At 39.3% G+C, this 21,476-nt stretch overlaps 1 protein-coding gene across 1 annotated transcript in view; it reads right to left on the reverse strand.

Annotated features, from left to right (window-relative positions):
* Nucleotides 1–417: 417 nt before the first annotated feature.
* MAMDC2 (MAM domain containing 2) overlaps nucleotides 418–21,476 on the reverse strand; it is a 175,881-nt gene continuing 154,822 nt past the window's right edge. Inside the window, exons 12-14 of the mRNA XM_008060050.2 lie at nucleotides 10,663–10,922; nucleotides 1,568–1,652; nucleotides 418–1,438 (exon numbers count right to left, since the gene is read on the reverse strand). Coding sequence (XP_008058241.1) covers nucleotides 1,374–1,438; nucleotides 1,568–1,652; nucleotides 10,663–10,922 — 410 coding nt within the window. The 3' untranslated portion in view covers nucleotides 418–1,373. The remainder of the gene's footprint in view (nucleotides 1,439–1,567; nucleotides 1,653–10,662; nucleotides 10,923–21,476) is intronic.

Consider the following 21,476-nt stretch of genomic DNA (forward strand, 5'->3'; position numbering starts at 1 on the left):
GAGATTCAGTTTCCTTATCTGTGAAAGGGCTAAATATTTTCATGTTGGAAGATGTTGGAAAGATTAACTTCATTCATTCACTCATTCAACAAGTATCTTTTTGTTGAACACCTACTATATACCAGACGTTTTCTGGGTACTAAGAATACAAAAGTAAACAAAACAACAACAACAACAACATCTTGTCCTCACAGAGTTTGTATTCTAATGAGATTAAATTTGGGGGAAAATTTAGATTCTTTATGTGAAATAAAGCACTCTGTAAAAATTAATTATTGTATCAAATATGTAGTGTTTATGTCACTAATAAAAAGGCTTAAGAATTATTTTGTTGTGGTAGAGATACAAATTAGAAGCTGCAGTTATATAGTGAAGATACTCTGATAAAGACAAATAATGTAGAAATTAATTAATTGCTAGTGAAAAGATTTTCAAATTATTTTTTATTAGATAATTTTATAACTTTATAACAGCGATTTGGGTACATAAACATATATGTACAATTTTCTAAACAAGTCAATAAAGGGCAGTTTAGTATATCTGCTTGGATTCATATTACTCAAAACTTTGCCAAAAACATTTATTATAAAAATCAGTAAAATTGATTAGCAAGTTTATAAAAATTGCTGGATGTGTGTACATAAACATTTCAAGCTTGCTGTACAAAAAAAAGAGTGCAATTTCTATCCATGTGCTCATAGTGACTTTCAAAGGTAGTTCAAAAGAGGAAAAAAGAAGGTAGCATTGCCTTGTAATACAGCATTAATTAATACTGACTTACCCTGGAACATTCATGAAAGATCCTTTGTTATCACATATGGTGAAAATATTAAAAATGAATACTCCATTTCTATGAATCCAACATAGAAAACAAAACTTTATTTTCCCAAACTCGTTACCATGAAAAACTGCATTTATCTGCAGATATTATTGACATCCTATATTATTTACTTTAAAAATATTTATACTTGAAATTCAAAAGGAAACCCACAAGACCTATTCTCCTCCCAATACATTCACTGAATGCAGATTTAAATAAGCACATCTTATTTTGATTGTGCCCTTTGTTTGAGTACTTTAAAATGACCATAATATGGTACATTTGTATTTTTAACTGGTACCAAAATTAAGATGAATGATCAATGCAAAACCAGCAGCCTGTACTTCTAGTAACAGTTGTCATATGCAAAAAGAAAAAAAAAAAAAAAAGCCCTGAGTCAGTATTTTTTGCAAAAGTAATGAAGGAGGGTGCTTTAAAGTCATATTTATAACTTATGAAATGATTAAGACTGTCCAGTATCCATTTGTTTTGTTTTAATTTTGATTGAAGAGAGGTATGGCTTTTGTTTAGTCAATCCAATTCATATCACTTCTTAATACTCAATCTCATTTAAGACCTCAGAATATCCTGATGATTGTTGAGTTGTATCTTCTATTTCTGTCAGAAAAGACAAATACAAAAGAACAGTTTTTTCTATTTTTATTATATAAAAATATTTAATTTGTACTTATAGTTTGTGAAATCAATTTTCAGTCAGGCTCATATAATTAAGAAAAATATTATTACCTGCACAGGGTCCTGCCTGAAATTTAACATCATCAATGGCAATATCACCTCTTATTGATACTCCTCGTATGGCTTCAAAAATTATCTGAAAAATAACAAAGTTTGAGTTTAGAAATAGAGTCATCCTGATAAAACAATGCAGGTCTGGATAGATCCAGGCTTTGAGTCTGGAAGCTTAGATTGCTCTTGGGTTCACCTTCAAAAAACTATAAATTCAAATTTAGGTACCAAAGAGAATATTTATTTAGGATTTAAAGAAACACAATAAATTACTGGAGCCTTGAAGATTCAGCTCCCTCTCTTCTGACATCTCTTTAGGTAATTTCCCAGAAATGCTTACCTAGAAATGCTTCCTGGTGGTGACCTGGCTTCTCCTTCCACTGAGAACACTATTCCCAGTATATTCCAGCACTCACTAGGAAAGTGAGGGGTCCAGAAGCTTAAATTTCCTTAGGCCCTCCATAAATCTACCTTTGATAATGGTATTAGGTGGAAAAACAATATGGTTGATGATATCCATATATAAGCAGAAAAACATATAACTAAATTTACCAAAGATAGTGGTTCACTTATGTTTAATGCCATAACATCAAAGACACAGCCCAAAGACAAGAGGGAATCAATTTCACAACTTTAGATTCTAAGAAGAAAATAACTGATCAAATATTCTAGTTCTAGGAAAAATAGATTACTTTACCAGTTCTGAGGCTACCCTAATAATGATTAATAAACTACTGAATACTCCAGGGATACTTATGGGTAATGGAAATTGTCTAGAAGATACATTTGCTCTACTTATTTTATAAGCCAGTGACTCCTCGTTGGACTAGTTTATGATTTAAATTAAATAAAAAGGAAAGCCTCTAAGCGAATTTCATTTAAACTGCCCTAAAATTAAATCAAAGAATATAAGTTGAATACTTAATAAGTTCATGAAGTTATCTTGAAATTAGTGATCCAAAGAAGTTTTAATGACAGACATGTGGCAAAATGCTATTAATAAAAACTCTAAGGACACAATTTGTGATGGTTAATTTTCGGTGTCAACTTGACTGGGTTAAGGGATACCCAGATAGTTGATGAAACATTATTTCTGGGTTTGTCTGTGAGATTGTTTCTGGAAGTGATTGGTATTTGAATCAGTGACTAAGGATGACTTGTCCTCACCCAGGGTTGATGAGCACCATCCAATTGGTTGAGGACCCAGAAAACAAAAAAGCAGAGGAAAGGCAAATTTGCTTTCTCTTTGGAACTGGTACACCCATCTTCTTCTGTTCTTGGACGTCAGAACTCCAGGTTTTCCAGCCTTCAGACTCCAGGACTTGTACCAGTAGCACCTCAGGTTCTCAGGCCTTTGGGCACATGCTGACAGTTACACCATTGGCTCCTCTAGTTCTCAGGCCTTGAGACTTGGACCAAGTTACAATACTGGCTTCCTTGGTTCTCCAGCTTGCATTTGGCACATCATGGAACTTCTCAGCCTATATAATCATGTGAGCCAATTTCCAGAACAAATCCCCTCTCATCTCTATTTCTTTCTTTCTCTCTCTTCTTCTCTCTCTCCTATTGGTTTTGTTTCTCTGAAGAATCCTGACTAATACACAACCCTAAATAAGAGTCCAATAAATGGCAAGAAGAAGAAAAGAATGTGCAAAAAATAACATCTAGACAGGAGGATATCTGAGGGTGGCTAACAAATATTTTAGTTTTCTGAATAACAATAAAATCTGGGTTTTGTTTTAACTCCAAGTCTGCAGTGGAGAATATAACAGACAAATTACCGGATGGAATTATATTTTGTGATTTGGCCAAACACTTGATTTCATACAATCCTCTCCTCTGAATATCTTTAATACTGTAGTGATTACCATTTTATAGGACCACAATTTCCCTCTTGAATTAAAGATATGTAGTAGCATTTCTTCTTTCTTTACATTGACAACAAGGTTCATCCCACTTATCTTTTTACTTTAGGACTAACCAAATATGTCAAAACCTAGTAGCTATTGAATTAGCTGTTGAACAAATACAAGTAGCTATTGAACAAATATTTGTTTATTTAGAGAATAAACACAACAAATGTAGAATTAAATAAGATATGTCCTTGGTTACCAAACTATGTGCTGAGGCATCCCAGTGTGTCCAAGTTCACTGGTGTGCTATGGGATAGTGTGAAATTTCAAGGGAGGCTGGGCTCAGTGGCTCAGCCTGTAATTTCAGCACTTTGGGAGACCGAGGTAAGGTGATTGCCTGAGTCCGCAGGTTCGAGACCAGCACAGGCAACTTGGCGAGACTTTGTATCTACAATAAGTAAAAAATTAACCGGGCCCCGGTAGCACTTGTTCACCTTCCTGCAACAAGAAAGGGGTGTGAGGGCCAGGGGCACAGGCAGAGAAAGCAAGGGGAACCGAAATACACACTGGGCCTCTCTCCCTTTTCTCCCCACCTGCACAGGACAGAAGGGGAAGAGCCTTGGAGAAAGCAGCCATAGCTGGAGGCCAAAAAACAGAAGTGGTGTGGATGGCACTTGTCACTTATGAGCTATGTACCCAAGCTATGCGCCTGATTTAACCTCTTTGAGCCTTGGTTTTCTTACTTGTAAAATGGGGAATGATAATAGTGACCTCTTTAGGGTCTGTACAATGATTACATGAGATAATCTATGTAAAGAACTAAGTGCCAGGTCTGGCACACAGTAGGCGCTCAATAAATGGTAGCTACTACTAATGATAATAATATTACCAGCTGTCTCTGCCAGAAGCCTAAGGTGATAGGCCTTCTGGTGCCTTCAAGGGTGTCAGTCTTGCCACATTCCTGCTATGCCCTTCTGCCGTCCTAGCAACCAGACAAGCTACTCTCCTTCCCATTTGGGGTCCACTTGGCCCTCAGGCCCAACTTGGCTGCCCCTGACCACACTTCAGCAAGCAGTAGTGGGGGATGGAGGGCGGCTCTCCTTCTCCCAGTGGCCCTGACTAACCTGCCTTTGAGAGACCTTCCTGCTTTGAGAGTCACCTACAGACTCCTGATAACCCCTCTAGGCCAGGAGTAGGGAAGACATTCTTAGGGGTTATCAGATTGTTTCAGAGGAAGCTTGGAACTTAACAGTCTTCCAGCTATGGGGCCAGGTGACTTCGAATGGTTTTGTAGGAGTCCCCATGGTTTTTTTACCAGCCAATGTTGGTATGTCAGAGGGCAGCATTGAATAGTAGTCACAGTCATGGTTTCCACTCATTTTCACAGTGATGCTAAATGGCATCTGGAATGAACGGAATCCTTGCTATGTGTTGGGTCTGTACATTAGATTTTACATACTTTTTTCTATCAATCTTGTCACAGCCCTCTAGAGTATCACTAGCCGGGCATGGTGACCGCATGTCTGTATTCCCAGCACTTTGGGAGGCCAAGGTGGAAGGATTGCTTGAACCCAGGAGTTCAAGATTAGCCTAAGGCAACAAAATGGGACCTCGTCTTTACAAAAAATTAAAAAATGAGCCAGGCATGGTGGTGTGCATCTGTAGTTCTGACTCCCAACTACTTGGTGAGATTCTGACTCAAAAAAAAAAAAAAAAAGAATTTCCTAAAAGCAAGCACTATGTAGAAATCAATGCAGAATACTAAATAAGGATGGTATACCTAATCTGATTCCAAGGTTTGATAAGTTGCGGAGTACCCAACAGACATACATATTCTATTAGTAAATAATCCTGGTTCAGAATGAGATAAAATATAATTTTTCTTCAATTTAAGTATTTTTTTTCAAATGGCTACTAAGTTGTTAGGACTTAAATACTTATTAAGTAGTTTTGAACCCAAGTACTTAGTAAATGGCACTGCTGGGTATTTCTTTGGGTCCCAGGAACACCAGGAAAAAATTACTGAGACTAAGAGCACCACGAAAGAGAAAATCTGGAAACCTGGGTCTTATCTGAGTCTGCAGCACATAGGAATTGAAATCTTAGTAAATGTTAGACAGTATAATTAACAATATGACTGATGTAAACATTTCAGTAAGCTAAGAAGTTGTCTAATTCTTTCGATGGCATCAAAATCTAAGAAACAAAGGAGGAAAATTCTTGAAAGCAGAGGGGGAGGAATAATCAGAAAATCCAAAGGAAAGATAATGATTTTGTGCTTTTTGATCAGTAATGAGTCATTTTCTGCTTAGCACTTTAATAAATCCCTTAGGAAGAGGCATGATTGAAAATTTTCTATTTGATGCATTTCTCCTTTCCACAAGGATAATCTGAGGAGTGGAATGTCTTCAGGAGGCCACCCACATGTTTTCCCCATATGATCAGTCTCAAATGGCAGCAGTACTACCATACTCTAAGAAATATCTAGGCCGGGCTCAGTGGCTCAGCCTGTAATCCCGGCACTCTGGGAGGCCGAGGTGAGTGCATTGCCTGAGCCCGCGGGTTCGAGACCTACCCGGGCAACTTGTTGAGGCCTCGTCTCTACCATAAATAAAACAATGAGCGGGGCTTGGTAGCACATGCCTATAGTTCCGGCTACTTGGAAGGCTGAGGCGGAGCGATCGCTGGAGCCCAGCAGGTTGACACTGGAGTGACAATGAGTGTGGCACTGCACTCCAGCCTGAGCAACAGCGTGAGACTTCCAACTCAAAAAAAAAAAAGAACTATCTACACTTCACTATCCCCACTGGTGAAGTACACATTGACCTCCCTAACTCTGTTCTCTTCCTTGAACTCCAGTCTCATATCCTACTGATTCCTTGACACACCCATTTGGATTTCGAATGGACAATAAAAACTTAACACGTTCCCCCAAAAGCTTATTAGTTTCCTTCCTGCACATACTACCCTCACTCTTGCAGATCTAGTCTGTCTAAAGTCTTTCTCATCTCAATAAATGGCATTTCAATTCATTCTAGCAATTGATCAGGCCAAAAACTTTGAAGCCATATTGACTCCTCTCTTTCTCTCAAATTCCATGTTCTATCCATAAAAAGTTCTACGGGCTTTCTGATGACATCTCCTCATCTCTGCTACACAACCCAAGCCACCACTCCTCTTGCCAGGATTACAGCAGCAGCTCCCAAAGTCTCCTCGCCCCACTACAGTATGCTTTCCACATACTAACTGGAGTGATCATTTAAAATATAAATCAGATCATCACCCTAAAGCTGCATCATGGCTTCTGACCGTTTGTAGAATAAATCTCAAACTCTTTACCATGCCTTCTAGAACCTTTCATAATTAAACCAATACTTCTTTGACCTCATCACCTGATCAACTTGTCTTCTCTTTTGCTCTTTCTCCCCCTCCCTGTCCGCCTTTCCTTCTTCTTCCTTCTCCTTCACTTCTTCTTAAAGTAATATTATTTTTAATTGATAAATCATAATTATATACTTTTATGGGGTACAATGTGATGTTTTGATATGTACACACAACGTGGAATGATTAAGCCAAGCCAATTAACGTATCTACCACCTTACTTAGTTATCATTTTTTGTGGTGAGACATGAAATTCACTCTCTTAGTTATTGTTTTTTATTTATTTGTATTTATTTATTGTTTGAGTCGAGGTCTCACTCTGTTGCCCTGGATGGAGTACAGTGGCATGATCATGGCTCACCACAGCCTCAACCTCCTGGGCTCAGGTGATCCTTCTGCCTCAGCCTCCTAAGTAGCTGGGACTATAGGTGCGTACCACATTACCAGGCTAATGGTTTTAAGAGACGAGGTCTTGCTATGTTGCCCAGGTTGGTCTCAAACTCCTGAGTGCAAGCAGTCCTCCTGCCTCAGCCTATGAAACTGCTGGGATTATAGGTGTGAGCCACTGCACCTGGTCTTTCTTATTTTGAAATATGCAATATATGATTATTGACTATAGTCACCCCACTGTTCAATAGATCTCAAAACTTATTTCTCCTGTCTATCTGAAACATTGTAGCCTTTGACCAACATCTCCCAATTCCTTCCTCACACTTCCTCACCAGCCTCTGGTAACTAGCATTCTACTCTCTACTTCTATGAGTTCAACTTGACTTTTTCTTCTTCATAGCACTTATTATCACCTGATGCTACATTATATATTTTTGGTTTGCATTTTCTAACCCTCTGCCACTAGAATATAAACACCAAATAAGTAAGAGCTTTATATATTATATTCTTTGCAGTAGCCTCAGCATGTAGAATAGTTAGTGGTCAGTAAACATTTATTAAAATGAGGTAGTTTGGTCTCAGATGGCAGGAACTCGGTCTGGATGCCTGACGTAGCTATTGAGAATACCAGTTCTGTCATGGTGATGTGAATTAGAGACCAGGGACGCTTGGGAGAGAGTATATTTTTAGAAACAGTAATAATAACTTTTTTTGAGTTGGAGTCTCACTCTGTTGCCCAGGCTAGAGGGCAGTGGCATGCTCATGGCAATCTTTCCACCTCAGCCTTCTAAGTAGCTGGAATTACAGGCCTGTGCCACCATGCCTGGCTAATTTTTGATTTATTGTAGAGACAAGGTCTCGCCAAGTTGCCCAGGCTAGTCGTGAATCCCTGGACTCAGGCAATCCTTTGGCCTCTGCCTTTAGAAACCTAACTAACTCAAATTAATTTCTTGCAAGTTACTAACTCAGAGGAGAACAAACCTTAGGCTTTACCACCCAGAAACTGCCAATACAGTTCACAATTAGAAGATTTCCATCTGAATATTCCAAATAAAAAGACTACATAACTCTAAAAAAATTTTTTTTAAGTTAAGTGCTGGGATTACAGGCATGAACCACCTCACCTGGCTAGAAAGAGTAATAATATCTTTTTATGTTTTGCTATTTTAGAGTTTACAAAACTTTTCACTTGCATAATCTTATTTGACCCTTACTTTAACCCTGGTGATATTGGAAGACCAGGACATTGTTAGGAATCAATTTTTACTCAATTTTGAAAATGTATAAACAATCTCAGAGAGTGAAAGAGCTCCAAAATCACCCAGTACTTGTGACCTCCCCCAGGGAATGAAGACATTTTGGAACTTCCATGGTGGGAGGCAGTGTAGAATAGTGGCTTAGGAATAAAAACTTTGAAACTAGGTAGATCTGGCTCTCACTCATCCACTCACCAGCTAGACATTGGAGCTATAAAATCAATCAAAAGAACTTATATGCGGCTTTTAGCACAGTAAGGTCTGGCAGACAGAAGATGGTTGATCCATGTACGCATGAGTGTGTCTGTGTTTTATTAGATACTAGGATGTTTTAGAACAACTACTTCAAGCTAGTCTTACTATAATCGTTTGGGATTCCTGAGGGAATCACTAAGTACAGAAAAGATTTATATCTATCCCATTCTAGTCCAAGGGGGGAAGCTGGAATCTTCTAGCCTGTGAGCTGAAAATCTCTAGGGCTATTCTGCCCCCTTTGAACTTGAATACTCCAAGATGCCATCCCAGATGACTCACTACTCTGTACTCAACAAGCATTTCAGATCACCAGCTACCTAGCAAGTCTAGTATGTTGCAAGGCCATGTGCCTGATACCCAGAACATGGATGCTGAAAAGTCACATGTTCCCCAGAACTCAAATCTTAGCGCACTTATGTATCAGAAGCAGTTGGGAGTTTTAAACAAAATTAATGCTCAGGTGCAGCCCTCAAAGATTTAGATTCATTTAGTCTAGCACAGCGATTCTCTATCCTTAGCGTGCATCAGAATCACCTAGAGGGGTTATTAAAACAGATTTCTAGGGCCCCAGAAACTCCTAGAGTTTCTGATTCAGTAGTTCTAAAGTGGAGGCTGGGAATGTATGTTTCAGGTAAATTTGCATTTTCAAGTATTGCTGATGCTGCTGGTGCCTGGACCACATTTTGAGAACTATTTGAATAGGACAGAAGTCTGAGTGACCTAGTAGCCTAACAAAATCATCATCTCTGAATAATGATCAATTATATTAGTAAGTTCCTGAGCAATCCACTTTCCCTTTATAAAAGACATTAAATAGCTATTAGAATCACTTCTGGAACTGTTTGTTAGTCTTTACTAAATTTCTAGGCAGTTTATCCAGTTGAGATAATACACATTTCCTGGATAATGGCACATTTTCCCCCTGCCCCTTCATGGCACTGCAACCTGGCCACCTGAGCTTCTGCAATTTCTTCCCATTTAGATTTGTAAAATATATATATATATTTTTGGACATTGGGTATGCAAAATGAAGCTCTTATTTTGGATACCTCTTCCCAGGAAGATTTGGGATAGACCAGGCAGTGATCTAGGACTAGGTTTATGAGCCAGAAGAAAGGATGAGGAAGCAGCTGGGTTTAAGTTAGAGGTAATGCTTGATAATTCTACAGAACAATTTCAAGAACAAATTAGGAGCCTGAAGATTATCTCCATAGAACTTTCTGGAGTTTTGGTTCACAGTAGGCAGGTGATGTCGGTGGCTGTCAAAGGCAATTGCTGCTCTCCAGGGTAGATTGGTTGCTCAGCCCCACCCACTGGAATGTAAAAGGATCTTTGCTATTGCTGCCCAGATTCCCTTATGATTGAGATCATCCAGGACAGAGGTCTTCTATAATACTGAAGAGGACCTGGGGGGAGACCCAGGACTTGAGGTCAAAACCCTCAGTTTCTTTTGCATCAATACAGTGATGGGGGCGGAGGCTTAAAAAAACAAACAACAAACAAAAAAACTTACTCTGGATCATACATACTGTTAAACAGAGGCTTAAAATAAGAGTCCTTACATGCACATGGGTAATGAGTAAAAGATGCAGCCGCAACAACTAATTAGGTAATACATATTTAGAAGAAAGAGAGACTTTGGTATGGAGCTTTACAGAATACATAGAAATATTCTTGACATCCATAATGTATCAAGATCAAAACAGATATACTTTCACCATTGAATTACCAAAAAAACTCCTCACTTTATGCATAAATTCCCAAAGCTTTCTCTCTCTAATTTCCCATTCACTGCTCAGAGCTAATCAATATACAGACTAATTGTGTTTACTCTTAATCTTACCTTTATCTATGAACCTGAAAAAGAACAAAATATTCTTTTTGCTAGCAGAAAAGGAAAGAACATCAGAAGCTTCTATGCATGTTTTCTATCGCATGGCTCTTATCCCTTTTGACTTACCTGGTGTTGCCTCTCGCTGCTGTATTCAACCAGTGCTCGTAACCAGGAAATGCTCTGTTCACCTCTTCTTCTCCATAACAGGTACTCTTCACTGTCTTGTTCTTTTTTCAAATAAACATTCAGCAGGCCAGTACCCGCCCCATACATGTGGTAGAAAAAGGTCAAGCAGTGTTTTCCGAAGACCCCTCGCAGAGGCCTGGAAAAGAGGCGTGCTTTTTGTCCATACACCATGTGGGAGGCCTCAATGTACATGTAGTAGCCTTGAAGGAAATACAAAAGCAGGTATTGTCAAAAAGAACACAGATCATATCTTCTTTCATAGTGTTCTTTCAGAGTTTTAAGTCAAGATGACTTGACTACAGGACTGAGAAAGGATTTTATAATTTTTTTTATTTTAAAGATGTGTGGTATAATTCAGGATTAAGCATACAAATGGACATCGTACAGGTAAAGTTTGGGCCTCCCTTTGGTTCCCACTTTGCCTGGTTTGAGATCAGGTACCCTTATTGATGTTGTGTTGTCTCCCCTATAGCCCACCCTAGCAGTATCCCGCAACTGCCAAAGAAAGGATTTTATAATTTTGGAGATTATGTATAATCCAAGGAGAATAAATATACTACAAAATTAGACCATCAACATGATTTTTAAAAAGTTAATGATCTATAATTCAGTATAACATACAAGAGGTAACTAATATACTAGTATTATGCCACTGATATGGTGATTAACACAACAGAATTTATCTTACTAGTTCATGAACAATATTCTGAAGCTTCTAAACATTGGTTTAGGGAAGAGAGTGTAGGTTTTGTAGTCAGATGGATTGGGTTCAAGTCTTGACTCTAACATTTGTTGTCTATGTGATCCTGGTCGAGTGAATTTGTGAGAATTAAATAATATATGATATATGCCCATATATAGGATGCACATTCAAATATTAGTTTCCTGTTGTGCCCAATTCCTAAAATTTTTTGAATCACTTTTTTTGTTTAGTTTTAAAAGCATAGTCTATAACATTTTAAAATTACTTCCAAGAGTCGATTGTGGGCATCCTTGGCATCCTTTCTCAGCTTCAAGTGACTTCGCATTGGCAACTGGAAATGGGCCTTGATGGAAGTTATTTACACCACAGAAGTTGGACATGTATACTGTTAAAATAAAGACCACAAGGCTGAAGGAACACTCTTTGTGGTAATAAGGTACCAAATTATAGAAAAAATCGAAGGCCATGACAGGCAAGGGTTAAGTCACTCATCCCTACACTTAAAGAATACACTATGTTCTAACTGCCACAATGCTTTTTCTTTTTCTCTAGGAGCTAAATAAGCACTGGCCTTGAGATAAGCAATATAAAGACGGTTGCAGCTCACCTAACCTTAGACACTGACTGACTGACCTTCCTGTTCCACCAACCATAACTACAACTTTAGACAAGAGACTGGTTTGGGTAATTTCTTCTTGATAAGAGACCACCAATCATGAACTAGTTCTGGCAGTTTACAGAGGCTGTGCCAGCATGTATATTTGCTTATTACACGTGAACATGCCCCCCTCCCACCTCCCACCCACCACACCATGAAATGTTCACAGATCGTCATATAGCCTGTTAAATATGTATACCTGGCCAGCCTGATCAGCATAAATTTCTGTTTCACCCTCCCCTCCTTCAAAGTGTCTGTTTTCAGTCTCTGAAGGAGGCTATGCTTCCCAGTCTATCAGTATGGTTACACTATAGGTTGCAATACTTTGTAAGAACAAAGCTCTTCACTCCAAATTTATAGACCTTGTGATTATCTCAGTGGGTAATACAAATCAGCACTCTCCCCACCCAAAGTGAGCTAGTTGGTATTAAACAATTATCATCCCATCACTGAAATACAACTATATATGAATAGTAATACAAGAGCTCTTTTCTAGAATAATGCACTTGTAATATAATTCTGTGCACCTGAGACCCATTTAAAAAGTCTCTGAACTCTCCATTAGTAGTTCTTAACCTTTGATCATCTGATGAAAAGTTTAGATCTCTTCTGTTTAAAAAAAACACATGCACAAAACAGTTATGCTATTTTATTGCCTTATTTGGTGGTGTGTTTTTGTTTAGACTGGATGTTTGTGTCCCCTCCAAATTCATATGTTAAATTCATAACTCCAATGTGATAGTATTTGGAGATGGGACCTTTGAGATATAATTAGGGTTAGATAAGGCCATGAGGATGAGGCCCTCATGATAGGATTAGTATCCTTATAAGAAGAGAAACCAGAGAGCTCATTCTCTCGCTTTCCACATGCACACACAAAAAGAAAGGCCATGTGAGCACACAGCAAGATGGCAGATATCTGCAAGCCAGGAAGAGAGCTCTCACCAGGAACCAAAATAACTTGCACCTTGATCTTGGGCTTCCTAGCCTCCAAAACTGTGAGAGATAAATTTGTGTTGTTTAAGCCACCCAGTCTATGAAATTTTGTTATGGCAACCCAAGTGAACGAAAAACATTTGGCAATATTGATTTTTTTTTTTAAACATACTTGATGTCAAAAATAATATTTGCAAAGTATCACTAGTTTCATTATTTAATGAAGAAATCAATGACCAAGTTGAAAAAAAAAAAAAAGAAAGAGATCCCAAATACTACATGCAGATGAAATGGTTTGTAGGGCATCTTTTTTCATAATCTAAAGTTTAATCAGTGAACTCTAGTCATTTCCCAAAATATAATGATTGAGATACCCCAACAATAATTGGTTGGAAGTCCCATCCATGCACTTCCAAGGCATTCCTCCTTTTTCTTTTTCCTGTTTCCACAAACACAGATCCAAGAAGTTCTACAGGTTTATTAAAAAGGTGGAAGAAAGCTGGGCGTGGTGACTCATGCCTGCAATCCCAGCATTTTGAGATGCTAAGGCAGGAGAATTGCTTAAGCTTAGGAGTTCAAGACCAACCTGGGCAACATAGTGAGACCCTGTCTCTGCAAAAAACCCAAAATTAGCCAGGTGTGGTGGCATGCACCTGTAGACCCAGCTACTTGGGGAGGCTGAGGTGGAAGGATTACTTGAACCTAGGAGGTTGAGGCTGTGGTGAGCTGGGATCATGTCAGTGCACTCCACCCTAGATAACAGAGTGAGATCCTGTCTCAAAAAAAAAAAAGTAGGAGAAAGCATCATTGGTCTTATCAAATTGTTTGCACTGTGCAACCCTTCCCCTAGTGTTTTTACTCTATAAAATATTCACCCTGAAAAACCAGGCTATTCAACTCATGGGATGTGACTTCTATCAATCAGTCACATTCTAAAGAATGATGATACCCCAGAAAAGCAGAAAAGCAGAATCAGGACAGAGTTCTGTGTCTGTCACTTTAGGTTGCCTATAATCAAGCCACGGTGCCACAAAAGTCTCTGCTAGCTATGGAGCCCTAGATGCAGTGAGCAAGTAGAAATAAAAACATCTTTAGGGTACTCTAAAGACTACACACATTTCAGCCCTGGTCAAAAGTAAATTTTACTTAGAAGGCTAATTGGTTTAAATAAGACATTGACATTATGGCAGTGTCTTTGATCTAGTATGTCACATTTGACATCCAGTCAATTCCAATTTTTCATTTCATTGGCAGCAGTTTCATCCAGATGCATACTAAAGGGATAAGGCATAGCTGCCAATCTCCCCATAATCTTCTTTAAAATATTAGGAAAAAATTAGTGTTTTGGAGTGCTCTCCAATGACATCTTCATCACTAAATCCAATGGTCAGTCTTCAGTCCTTGTCATTTTTGTACTATTAGTAGTATTGGACATAATAGGTCACTCCTGACTTCCAGAATTACTTTCTTGCTTTGGCTTTTGGGACACTGTATTCTCTTGCTTTTTCTCTTGACTCACTGTCACTCCTTTGCTGGTCACTTTTTTCCTCCAGTTCACTCTCTCTTCCCTGACCTCTTGACATTGGAGTACCCCCAAGGCAGTTTTTGAACTTCTCTATTCTCACTCCCATGGTAATCTCATCTGTTTCAGGGCTTTAAATACCAAACATGTTGTCATATCTCAAATTTAAATTTCCAGCCTCTACTGAAATCTAGACTTGTTCAAACTGCCTAATGGACTTGTTGTCAAATAGACATCTCACACTGAACATGTTGAAAAGTAAACTCCCAAGCCGGGCTCAGTGGCTCAGCCTGTAATCCCACGCCTTTGGGAGGCTGAGGTGAGTGGATTGCCTGAGCTCGCAGGTTCGAGACCCGCCTGGGCAGCAAGACCTCACCTCTACAATAAATCAAAAAATCAGCCGGGCGTGGTAGCGCATGCCTGTAATTCCGGCTACTCGGAAGGCTGAGGCGGAAGGATCACCGAGAGCCCAGCAGGCGAGGCTGCAGTGGCTGGGAGCGGCCACTGCACTCCAGTCTGGGTGACTGAGTGAGACTCCAACTCAAAAAAAAAAAAAAAAAGTAAAACTCCCAACAGCTTGCAGTGGACTAGAGTTTCAGTAGCCCCGGCCTGACACCTGGGAGTCACATGCCACTCCTTTCCTCCCCTTACTCTACACATCCAGGCTATCAAGAATTCCTGTTGGCTCTGCCTTCAAAATACATACAGAATCCGCTTACTTTCCATCTTACTACTTCCACAGCTACAGCCCTGGTCCGAATAGCTATCATGTCTCACTTGGATTAAAGCAATGACTTCCTAACTAGTCTGTCTGCTTCTACCCTTGTCCCCTGCAATCTAATCTCAACACTGTATCCATAGTGATTCTTTTAAAAGAAATGCAAACTCTTACCACTCCTCTGCTTACAACCTTCCATTGGCTCAGCATTTCTAAGTAAAAGCTGAAATCCTTACTTTATAGCCTTTAGGGCTCTACACAATCTCCCACCCATTCTCTTACCTCACTGAGTCCCAGTTCTTTTTCCTCACTCTGTGTTACTCAGCTACACTGGCCTCTGTGTTATTTTTGGAACACGGTAGGTATGTTACTGCCTCAGGGCTTCTGCATGTACTAATCCTGGCTCTTCCCCCAGATATTCTCAGGTCTCACTTTCTTACTTCCTGAAAGTGGTTGCTCAAATGTTACCTTTTCTATTAGACCTATTCTGACTACATCGGAATCCCCATCCCCTGGCACTCCTTATTCCCTATACCCTAAATTAATATGTTTACCATAGCATTTTTTTTTTTTTTTTTGAGTTGGAGTCTCACTCTTTCACCCAGACTGGAGTGCAGTGGCCGCTCCCGGCCACTGCAGCCTCGACCTGCTGGGCTCTGGCGATCCTTCCACCTCAGCCTTCCAAGCAGCTGGAACTACAGGTGTGTGCTACCATGCCAGGCTAATTTTTTTTATTTATTGTAGAGATGAGGTCTCGCCAAGTTGCTCAGGCGGGTCTCGAACCCACAGCCTCAGGCGATTCACCCACCTTGCCCCACAAAGCGTGGGATTACAGGCTGAGCCACCGAGCCGGCTTCCCATAGCATTTAATCACCTCTCGACATACTATATAATTTACTTTTTTTTTGAGTTGGAGTGTCACTCCGTCACCCAGGCTGGAGTGCAGTGGCATGCTCACGGCCACCCCAGCGTCGACCTGCTGGACTCCAGCAGCCTTTCTGCCTCAGCCTTCCAAGTAGCTGGAACTACGGTGCGTGTTACTATGCCTGGCTAATTTTTTATTTATTGTAGAGATGAGGTCTCGCCAAGTTGCCTGGGCTGGTCTTGAACCTGCGGACTCAGGCAATCCACTCACCTCCACTTCCCAAAGTGCTGGGATTACAGGCTTGAGCCACTGCACTGGCCAATTTACTTATTTTTAATGTCTGACTCTCTCTCCTTTAGAATTCACAAAGGCAGAGATTGTTTTCCTTTTTTAGTTTACTGCTATGTCCCCAGGTCCTAGAATAGTAGATGCTCAGTAAATATTTGTCAAATGAGTGAATGAAATGCATTTTCTTCCACCACTCTAAGCACAAACTAGTTTGACCATTTCTAGAGCACATGGCTCAACCAAAGTCTCTCCAAATGTGTGAGGTTCTTGGCAATGAGGTATGTGCTTGGCTAGGATGCTCCAAGGCAAAACTAGAACAAATCCACATTTTGATAAAATTCAAGTTCTGTCAAAGCAAATGTTCTCAAACTAGTTTAATGACATCTGATGTGTTTTTAAAGAGCACATCGTGAGATAATTCTTTGACTTTGTTACCTTCATTCTTTCACTGGCATGAAAATTGCCACACAAGAAGCCCTGGGGTTTTTGCATATTCAGCAATAAAAAGAACCCCCATAGTACCTTCTTTTCTTGAACGTTTGCTAACTTATGCTAGGTCAATGTAAACAAATACAGTTATACATAATATTAATAGAAGGGTGTGTTTAACTTAATTCTATGGAAAACAAGTCCAACACATGAAAACGACCATACTATATCACTTAACTACGTACAAAGAAATTCCACGCTATCCTATATATAAGTTAGTAGCACAGTAGATTGAGACAATACCTTAATACATTTAACTTTAAAAACATTTCCTCCAAAAAATAATTTTTTTGACAACAAGAAAAAAAAATCAAAGAAAACGTTTTTGATCCTGGTTTTAGACCTCTTAGAAGGCCTACTTAAATCCTAGGTAAAGGACTTAGCTATAAATGAAATGCTCATGTATGGGAGGAAAACCTCCTCTGAAAGATGCTATCACTGGAGAAACTGGAAAGTAGAGACCATTAGAGCCCTGAAACATAAAGCCTTTTCAGAACAGAGAGAAAGCAACAGATTCACCATGAATAAGAGATGAGGTAAGAACTGTCTCTTGTTTAGTGATGATAGTTGTACATTCCTAGTGACAGCAATGTGAGTCTTGACCAGGATTATTCTGAGGTCCTGGATGACAGGAAAACTTTTTTTTAGCCTCCAGTGTCATTTGATGAAATTTTTCTTTTTCTTTTCTTTTCTTTTTTTTGAATTGGAGTCTCACTCTGCTGCTCAGGCTGGATCACGGCTCACCACAGTCTCAACTTCCTGGGCTCAGTGATACTTCTGTGTCAGCTTCCTGAGTAGCTGGAACTGCAGGCATGTAATGCCACACCTGGGTAATTTTTAAAATTTTTTGTAGAGATGAGATCTCGCTATATTGCCCAGGCTGGTCTTGGACTCTTGGGCTCAAGCAAACTTCCTGCCTCGCCCTTCCAAAGTGCTGGGATTACAGGTGTGAGCCACCATGCCTGGACAAATTCTTTCTTTCATTTGTCTAATGTACTAATTCATTCAATCTTGAAAGCATGAAGTATTACTCTGGTCACCAGGCTCTCTCTCTGACAGGGTGACTTTAGCTAAATCAGGATGGCTTGCTCAGTCTCCACATCCATCTTCTGTCCTTTGGACCACAGACACTTCATTGATGTGATTCCTGAAGTCTACTGTGCTTTCAGTTCATGTACCTCTGGGTCTCGGGTCTCAAGCTAAGGTTTCCAGTTCAAGAAATCTTTGTGTTTATATCACAAAATATGAAAGGAAATCTCCTATCCTATGTGATCTGAAATTGTGCTGCTTTTGGAAAAGAGGAGTAACATCCAGAGGAATGTGAGTTTTTTTGGGGGGGGCTCTGACGCCAGTCTAATTTTCTTAAATAATTTTGGCCTTTGCAAATATCCTTGGGGATATGGTTTATGTTTTAAGCACGAACATTAATCCTTCCTTATTCTTGGGGCATGTGTACTGATCCCTATGTAGACTATGCTTGTGCTTATACAGACACACCTATGATAAAGCTTATTTACAAATTAGGCACAGTAAGTGATTCACAGCAATAACTAATAATAAAATAGAACAATTATAATAATGCTTATGATGGAGCATAATTTTAAACTTATGAATTGTTTACTTCTGGAATTATCCATTTACTATTTTCAGAGTACGTTTGTCTGAGGGTAACAAACTGTGGGAAGTAAACCTACTGATAAGGGGCAGCTACTGTATGTATACTCTGTAAGGCAATACCGATTGAGAGCAATCCAGACCAACGTCTATACCCCCAAATAATCTTAACAAATTGGTCAACAAATCAAAATTTGCCCTCTGATACAAAAACTAATTATTCCTTTTGATTACAAATAGTTTTTCCTCTTGATTGGCATATGGCATGTCCTTTCCCCAGAAAAGATCAGAGCTTCACGGAGAGCCAGTCTGCCTCACATGTGTTTGGAAGGCAGAGAAAAGCCCTGTGTGTTGACAAGAGCTGCCACATTACAGCTTCAAGCACTGTCTGCCCCAGCAAACAAAAGCTCTGGATGGGAGCCAGGTAGACCCAGCACTGCAGCTCCAGACCGGCTCACATGTTCCTGCACATGAAGGATTCCAGTCTGTGGAAGGGATTATTAACTGATGAAAGATTACTTTCTCTCTGTGGGTCATTGTTTAACATTCAAAATGGGGGTTCCAATGGATCTACTGGGAGATCAGGGTTCCATCTGTTCTCTGTACAGCAACGGTGATGTGCGGAGACATACAGACGGCACCATGTCCCTAAGTCCGGACGGTGCAGCAGCTGTTCCTGCCGTCTTGTGGCTCGTTTACAGTGCCGGGAAGGAGTCGAACAGCCGGTGAGAAGAGGCTGTATGGAATGATCAGCTAGCTGTATTCATTAGCTGAAAAAGGATTCTTAAAGTCAGGGGAAAAAAGACATGAACACTTTGGGAAGAACAACTGCTAAAGACATCTTTCTAAAATTGCATTTTAATGTACTTTTGAGTGATTTTTAAAAGCCTGTCGTAAATGAGAAGTTCTTGTTTAATGGGTGGAGTTTCAGTTTGGGGAAATGAAAAGAAAAAAGTTCTGGAAATGGATGGTGGTGATGGTTGAACAACTTAGTACTGAATAATACACTAATTTTTTAAACAGCTTATCGTAGAAGTCTTCCCTGTGTAAGTAGGAGTTGACAATATCAGAAACTAACAGAATAAGTTATGGAAAGACTGGAGGACTTTAATTTTAATAATTTATACCTAGCTGGGCTTGGTGACTCAGCCTGTAATTCCAGCACTTTGGGAAGCCGAGGCGAGTGGATTGCCTGAGCCCGCAGGTTTGAGACCAGCTTGGGCACTTTGGTGAGATCTTGTCTCTACAATAAATCAAAAATTAGCCAGGCATGGTAGTGCATGCCTGTAGTTCTGGCTACTTGGAAGACAGGAGCGAAAGAATCACTGGAGCCCAGCGGGTTGACACTGGGGTGGCTGTGAGTGTGCCACTGCACTCTAGCCTGGGCAACACAGAGTGAGTCGCCAACTCAAATAATAATAATAATCTGTAGCTAATTCTTCAGATGGTTACATATTAGTTGGGTAGCATTGTTGTATGTCTGAATTATCAACTACCAAAATTCTTAAAAGACTAGGACTTGAAATAGACATTGGAGCTAACACATTAAATACAGAGTTTTGATTTTTTTTTTTTGTCTAAGAGTGCATTTTTATAAAGGCATTTCATTATTTGGTATTTTAATGTAGTATTGATATTTCAATCACACAGGAAGGGAGTGCTCTCGGAAATGAAGAAGATGTCTACATTTACTTAGTAGCATATTGGAAGAAAATGTATTGCCAGAAATAGGGAAGATTTATTGGAACACTGAACTGTACCACAAAAGAAAGTGATGGTGTTTCTTTCTCTGGAAATTGTTAAGAAAGTGATGCAGAGCTGCTTTTCTGGGATATAGTAGGATGTGGAAGAGAAGACCAGATGACTTTGCATCTAGTCATTGGGGGACTTAGTAAACTAGGAAATGTTACAATTGAAGACATCTTCTCACTAAACTAGATAGTTATGTGTTGATTTATGTATTCCACTATCATTTGGCTACAAAATCCCTGTAAACGCCAGGTAAACTGAAACAAATGTTTACAAAGAAATTCTGAGAGTTTGATATTATATAAATGTTAATAAAATTGCAATGGCCAATAAAACCTTGGGGACTTGGTTAAGACTTGTCCTTATTGTCTCATAAATACTGGAGTCCCCCTTTATTTGGGGGAATATGTTCCAAGACCCCATTGGATGCCTGAAACTATGGATAGTACCAAACCCTATTTTTATCATGTTTGTGCCGCTACATTCATACCTATGATAAAATTTAATTTATAAATTAGGCACGCTAAGAGACTAACAAAAATAATAATACAATGGAACAATTAAAACAATATACTGTAATCAAAGTTATGTGAAAGTGGTCTCGCTTTCTATCTTAAAATATCTTATTGAACTGTACTTACCCTTCTTCTTGTGATGATATAAGATGATACAATGTCTACATGATGAAATAAAGTGAAGTTAATGGTGTGGGCATCATGAAGGAGCTCTAAGCTACTATTGACTTCCTGATGATGCAGCAGAAGGAGAACCATCTGTTCTGAGTCATCCTGGATCATCGAGTCATGACAGTGTTGATGGATGTCAGGAGCAGATGATGTTAATGGTTGGAGATCCTCAATAGCTGAAGGGTTTGTTTTTGTTTTTGTTTTTTTTGGTGGTTGCTATTTTGCCTTGTTTTGTTTTTTGGCAAAAACTTTCGGAAGAACATTGTAATCAAAAGTTGTCACTTTCATGTTAACTTATCAAAGTGTTGCTGCAGAGGTTGCAATCCTTTGGCGATCATACCAGTGACTTTAATACTGCATTCCATCCAAGGAGTGTACTCCACAACTTAGTCCTCTGATGTCTATGCAATTCAAAATACTTCAACAAATTTTAGTGATGTCCACATGGCTGGTTCTGCTTCAGTTTCTTCTTCATCCTCCTTTTATCTCTCTAGATAACAAATTCTTCCAGTTCCTCACTGGTTAA

This window comes from Carlito syrichta, unplaced genomic scaffold (genome assembly GCF_000164805.1).
Source record: "Carlito syrichta isolate Samal-C Ts95f unplaced genomic scaffold, Tarsius_syrichta-2.0.1 Scaffold304493, whole genome shotgun sequence".
Classification (NCBI taxonomy): Eukaryota; Metazoa; Chordata; class Mammalia; order Primates; family Tarsiidae; genus Carlito; species Carlito syrichta.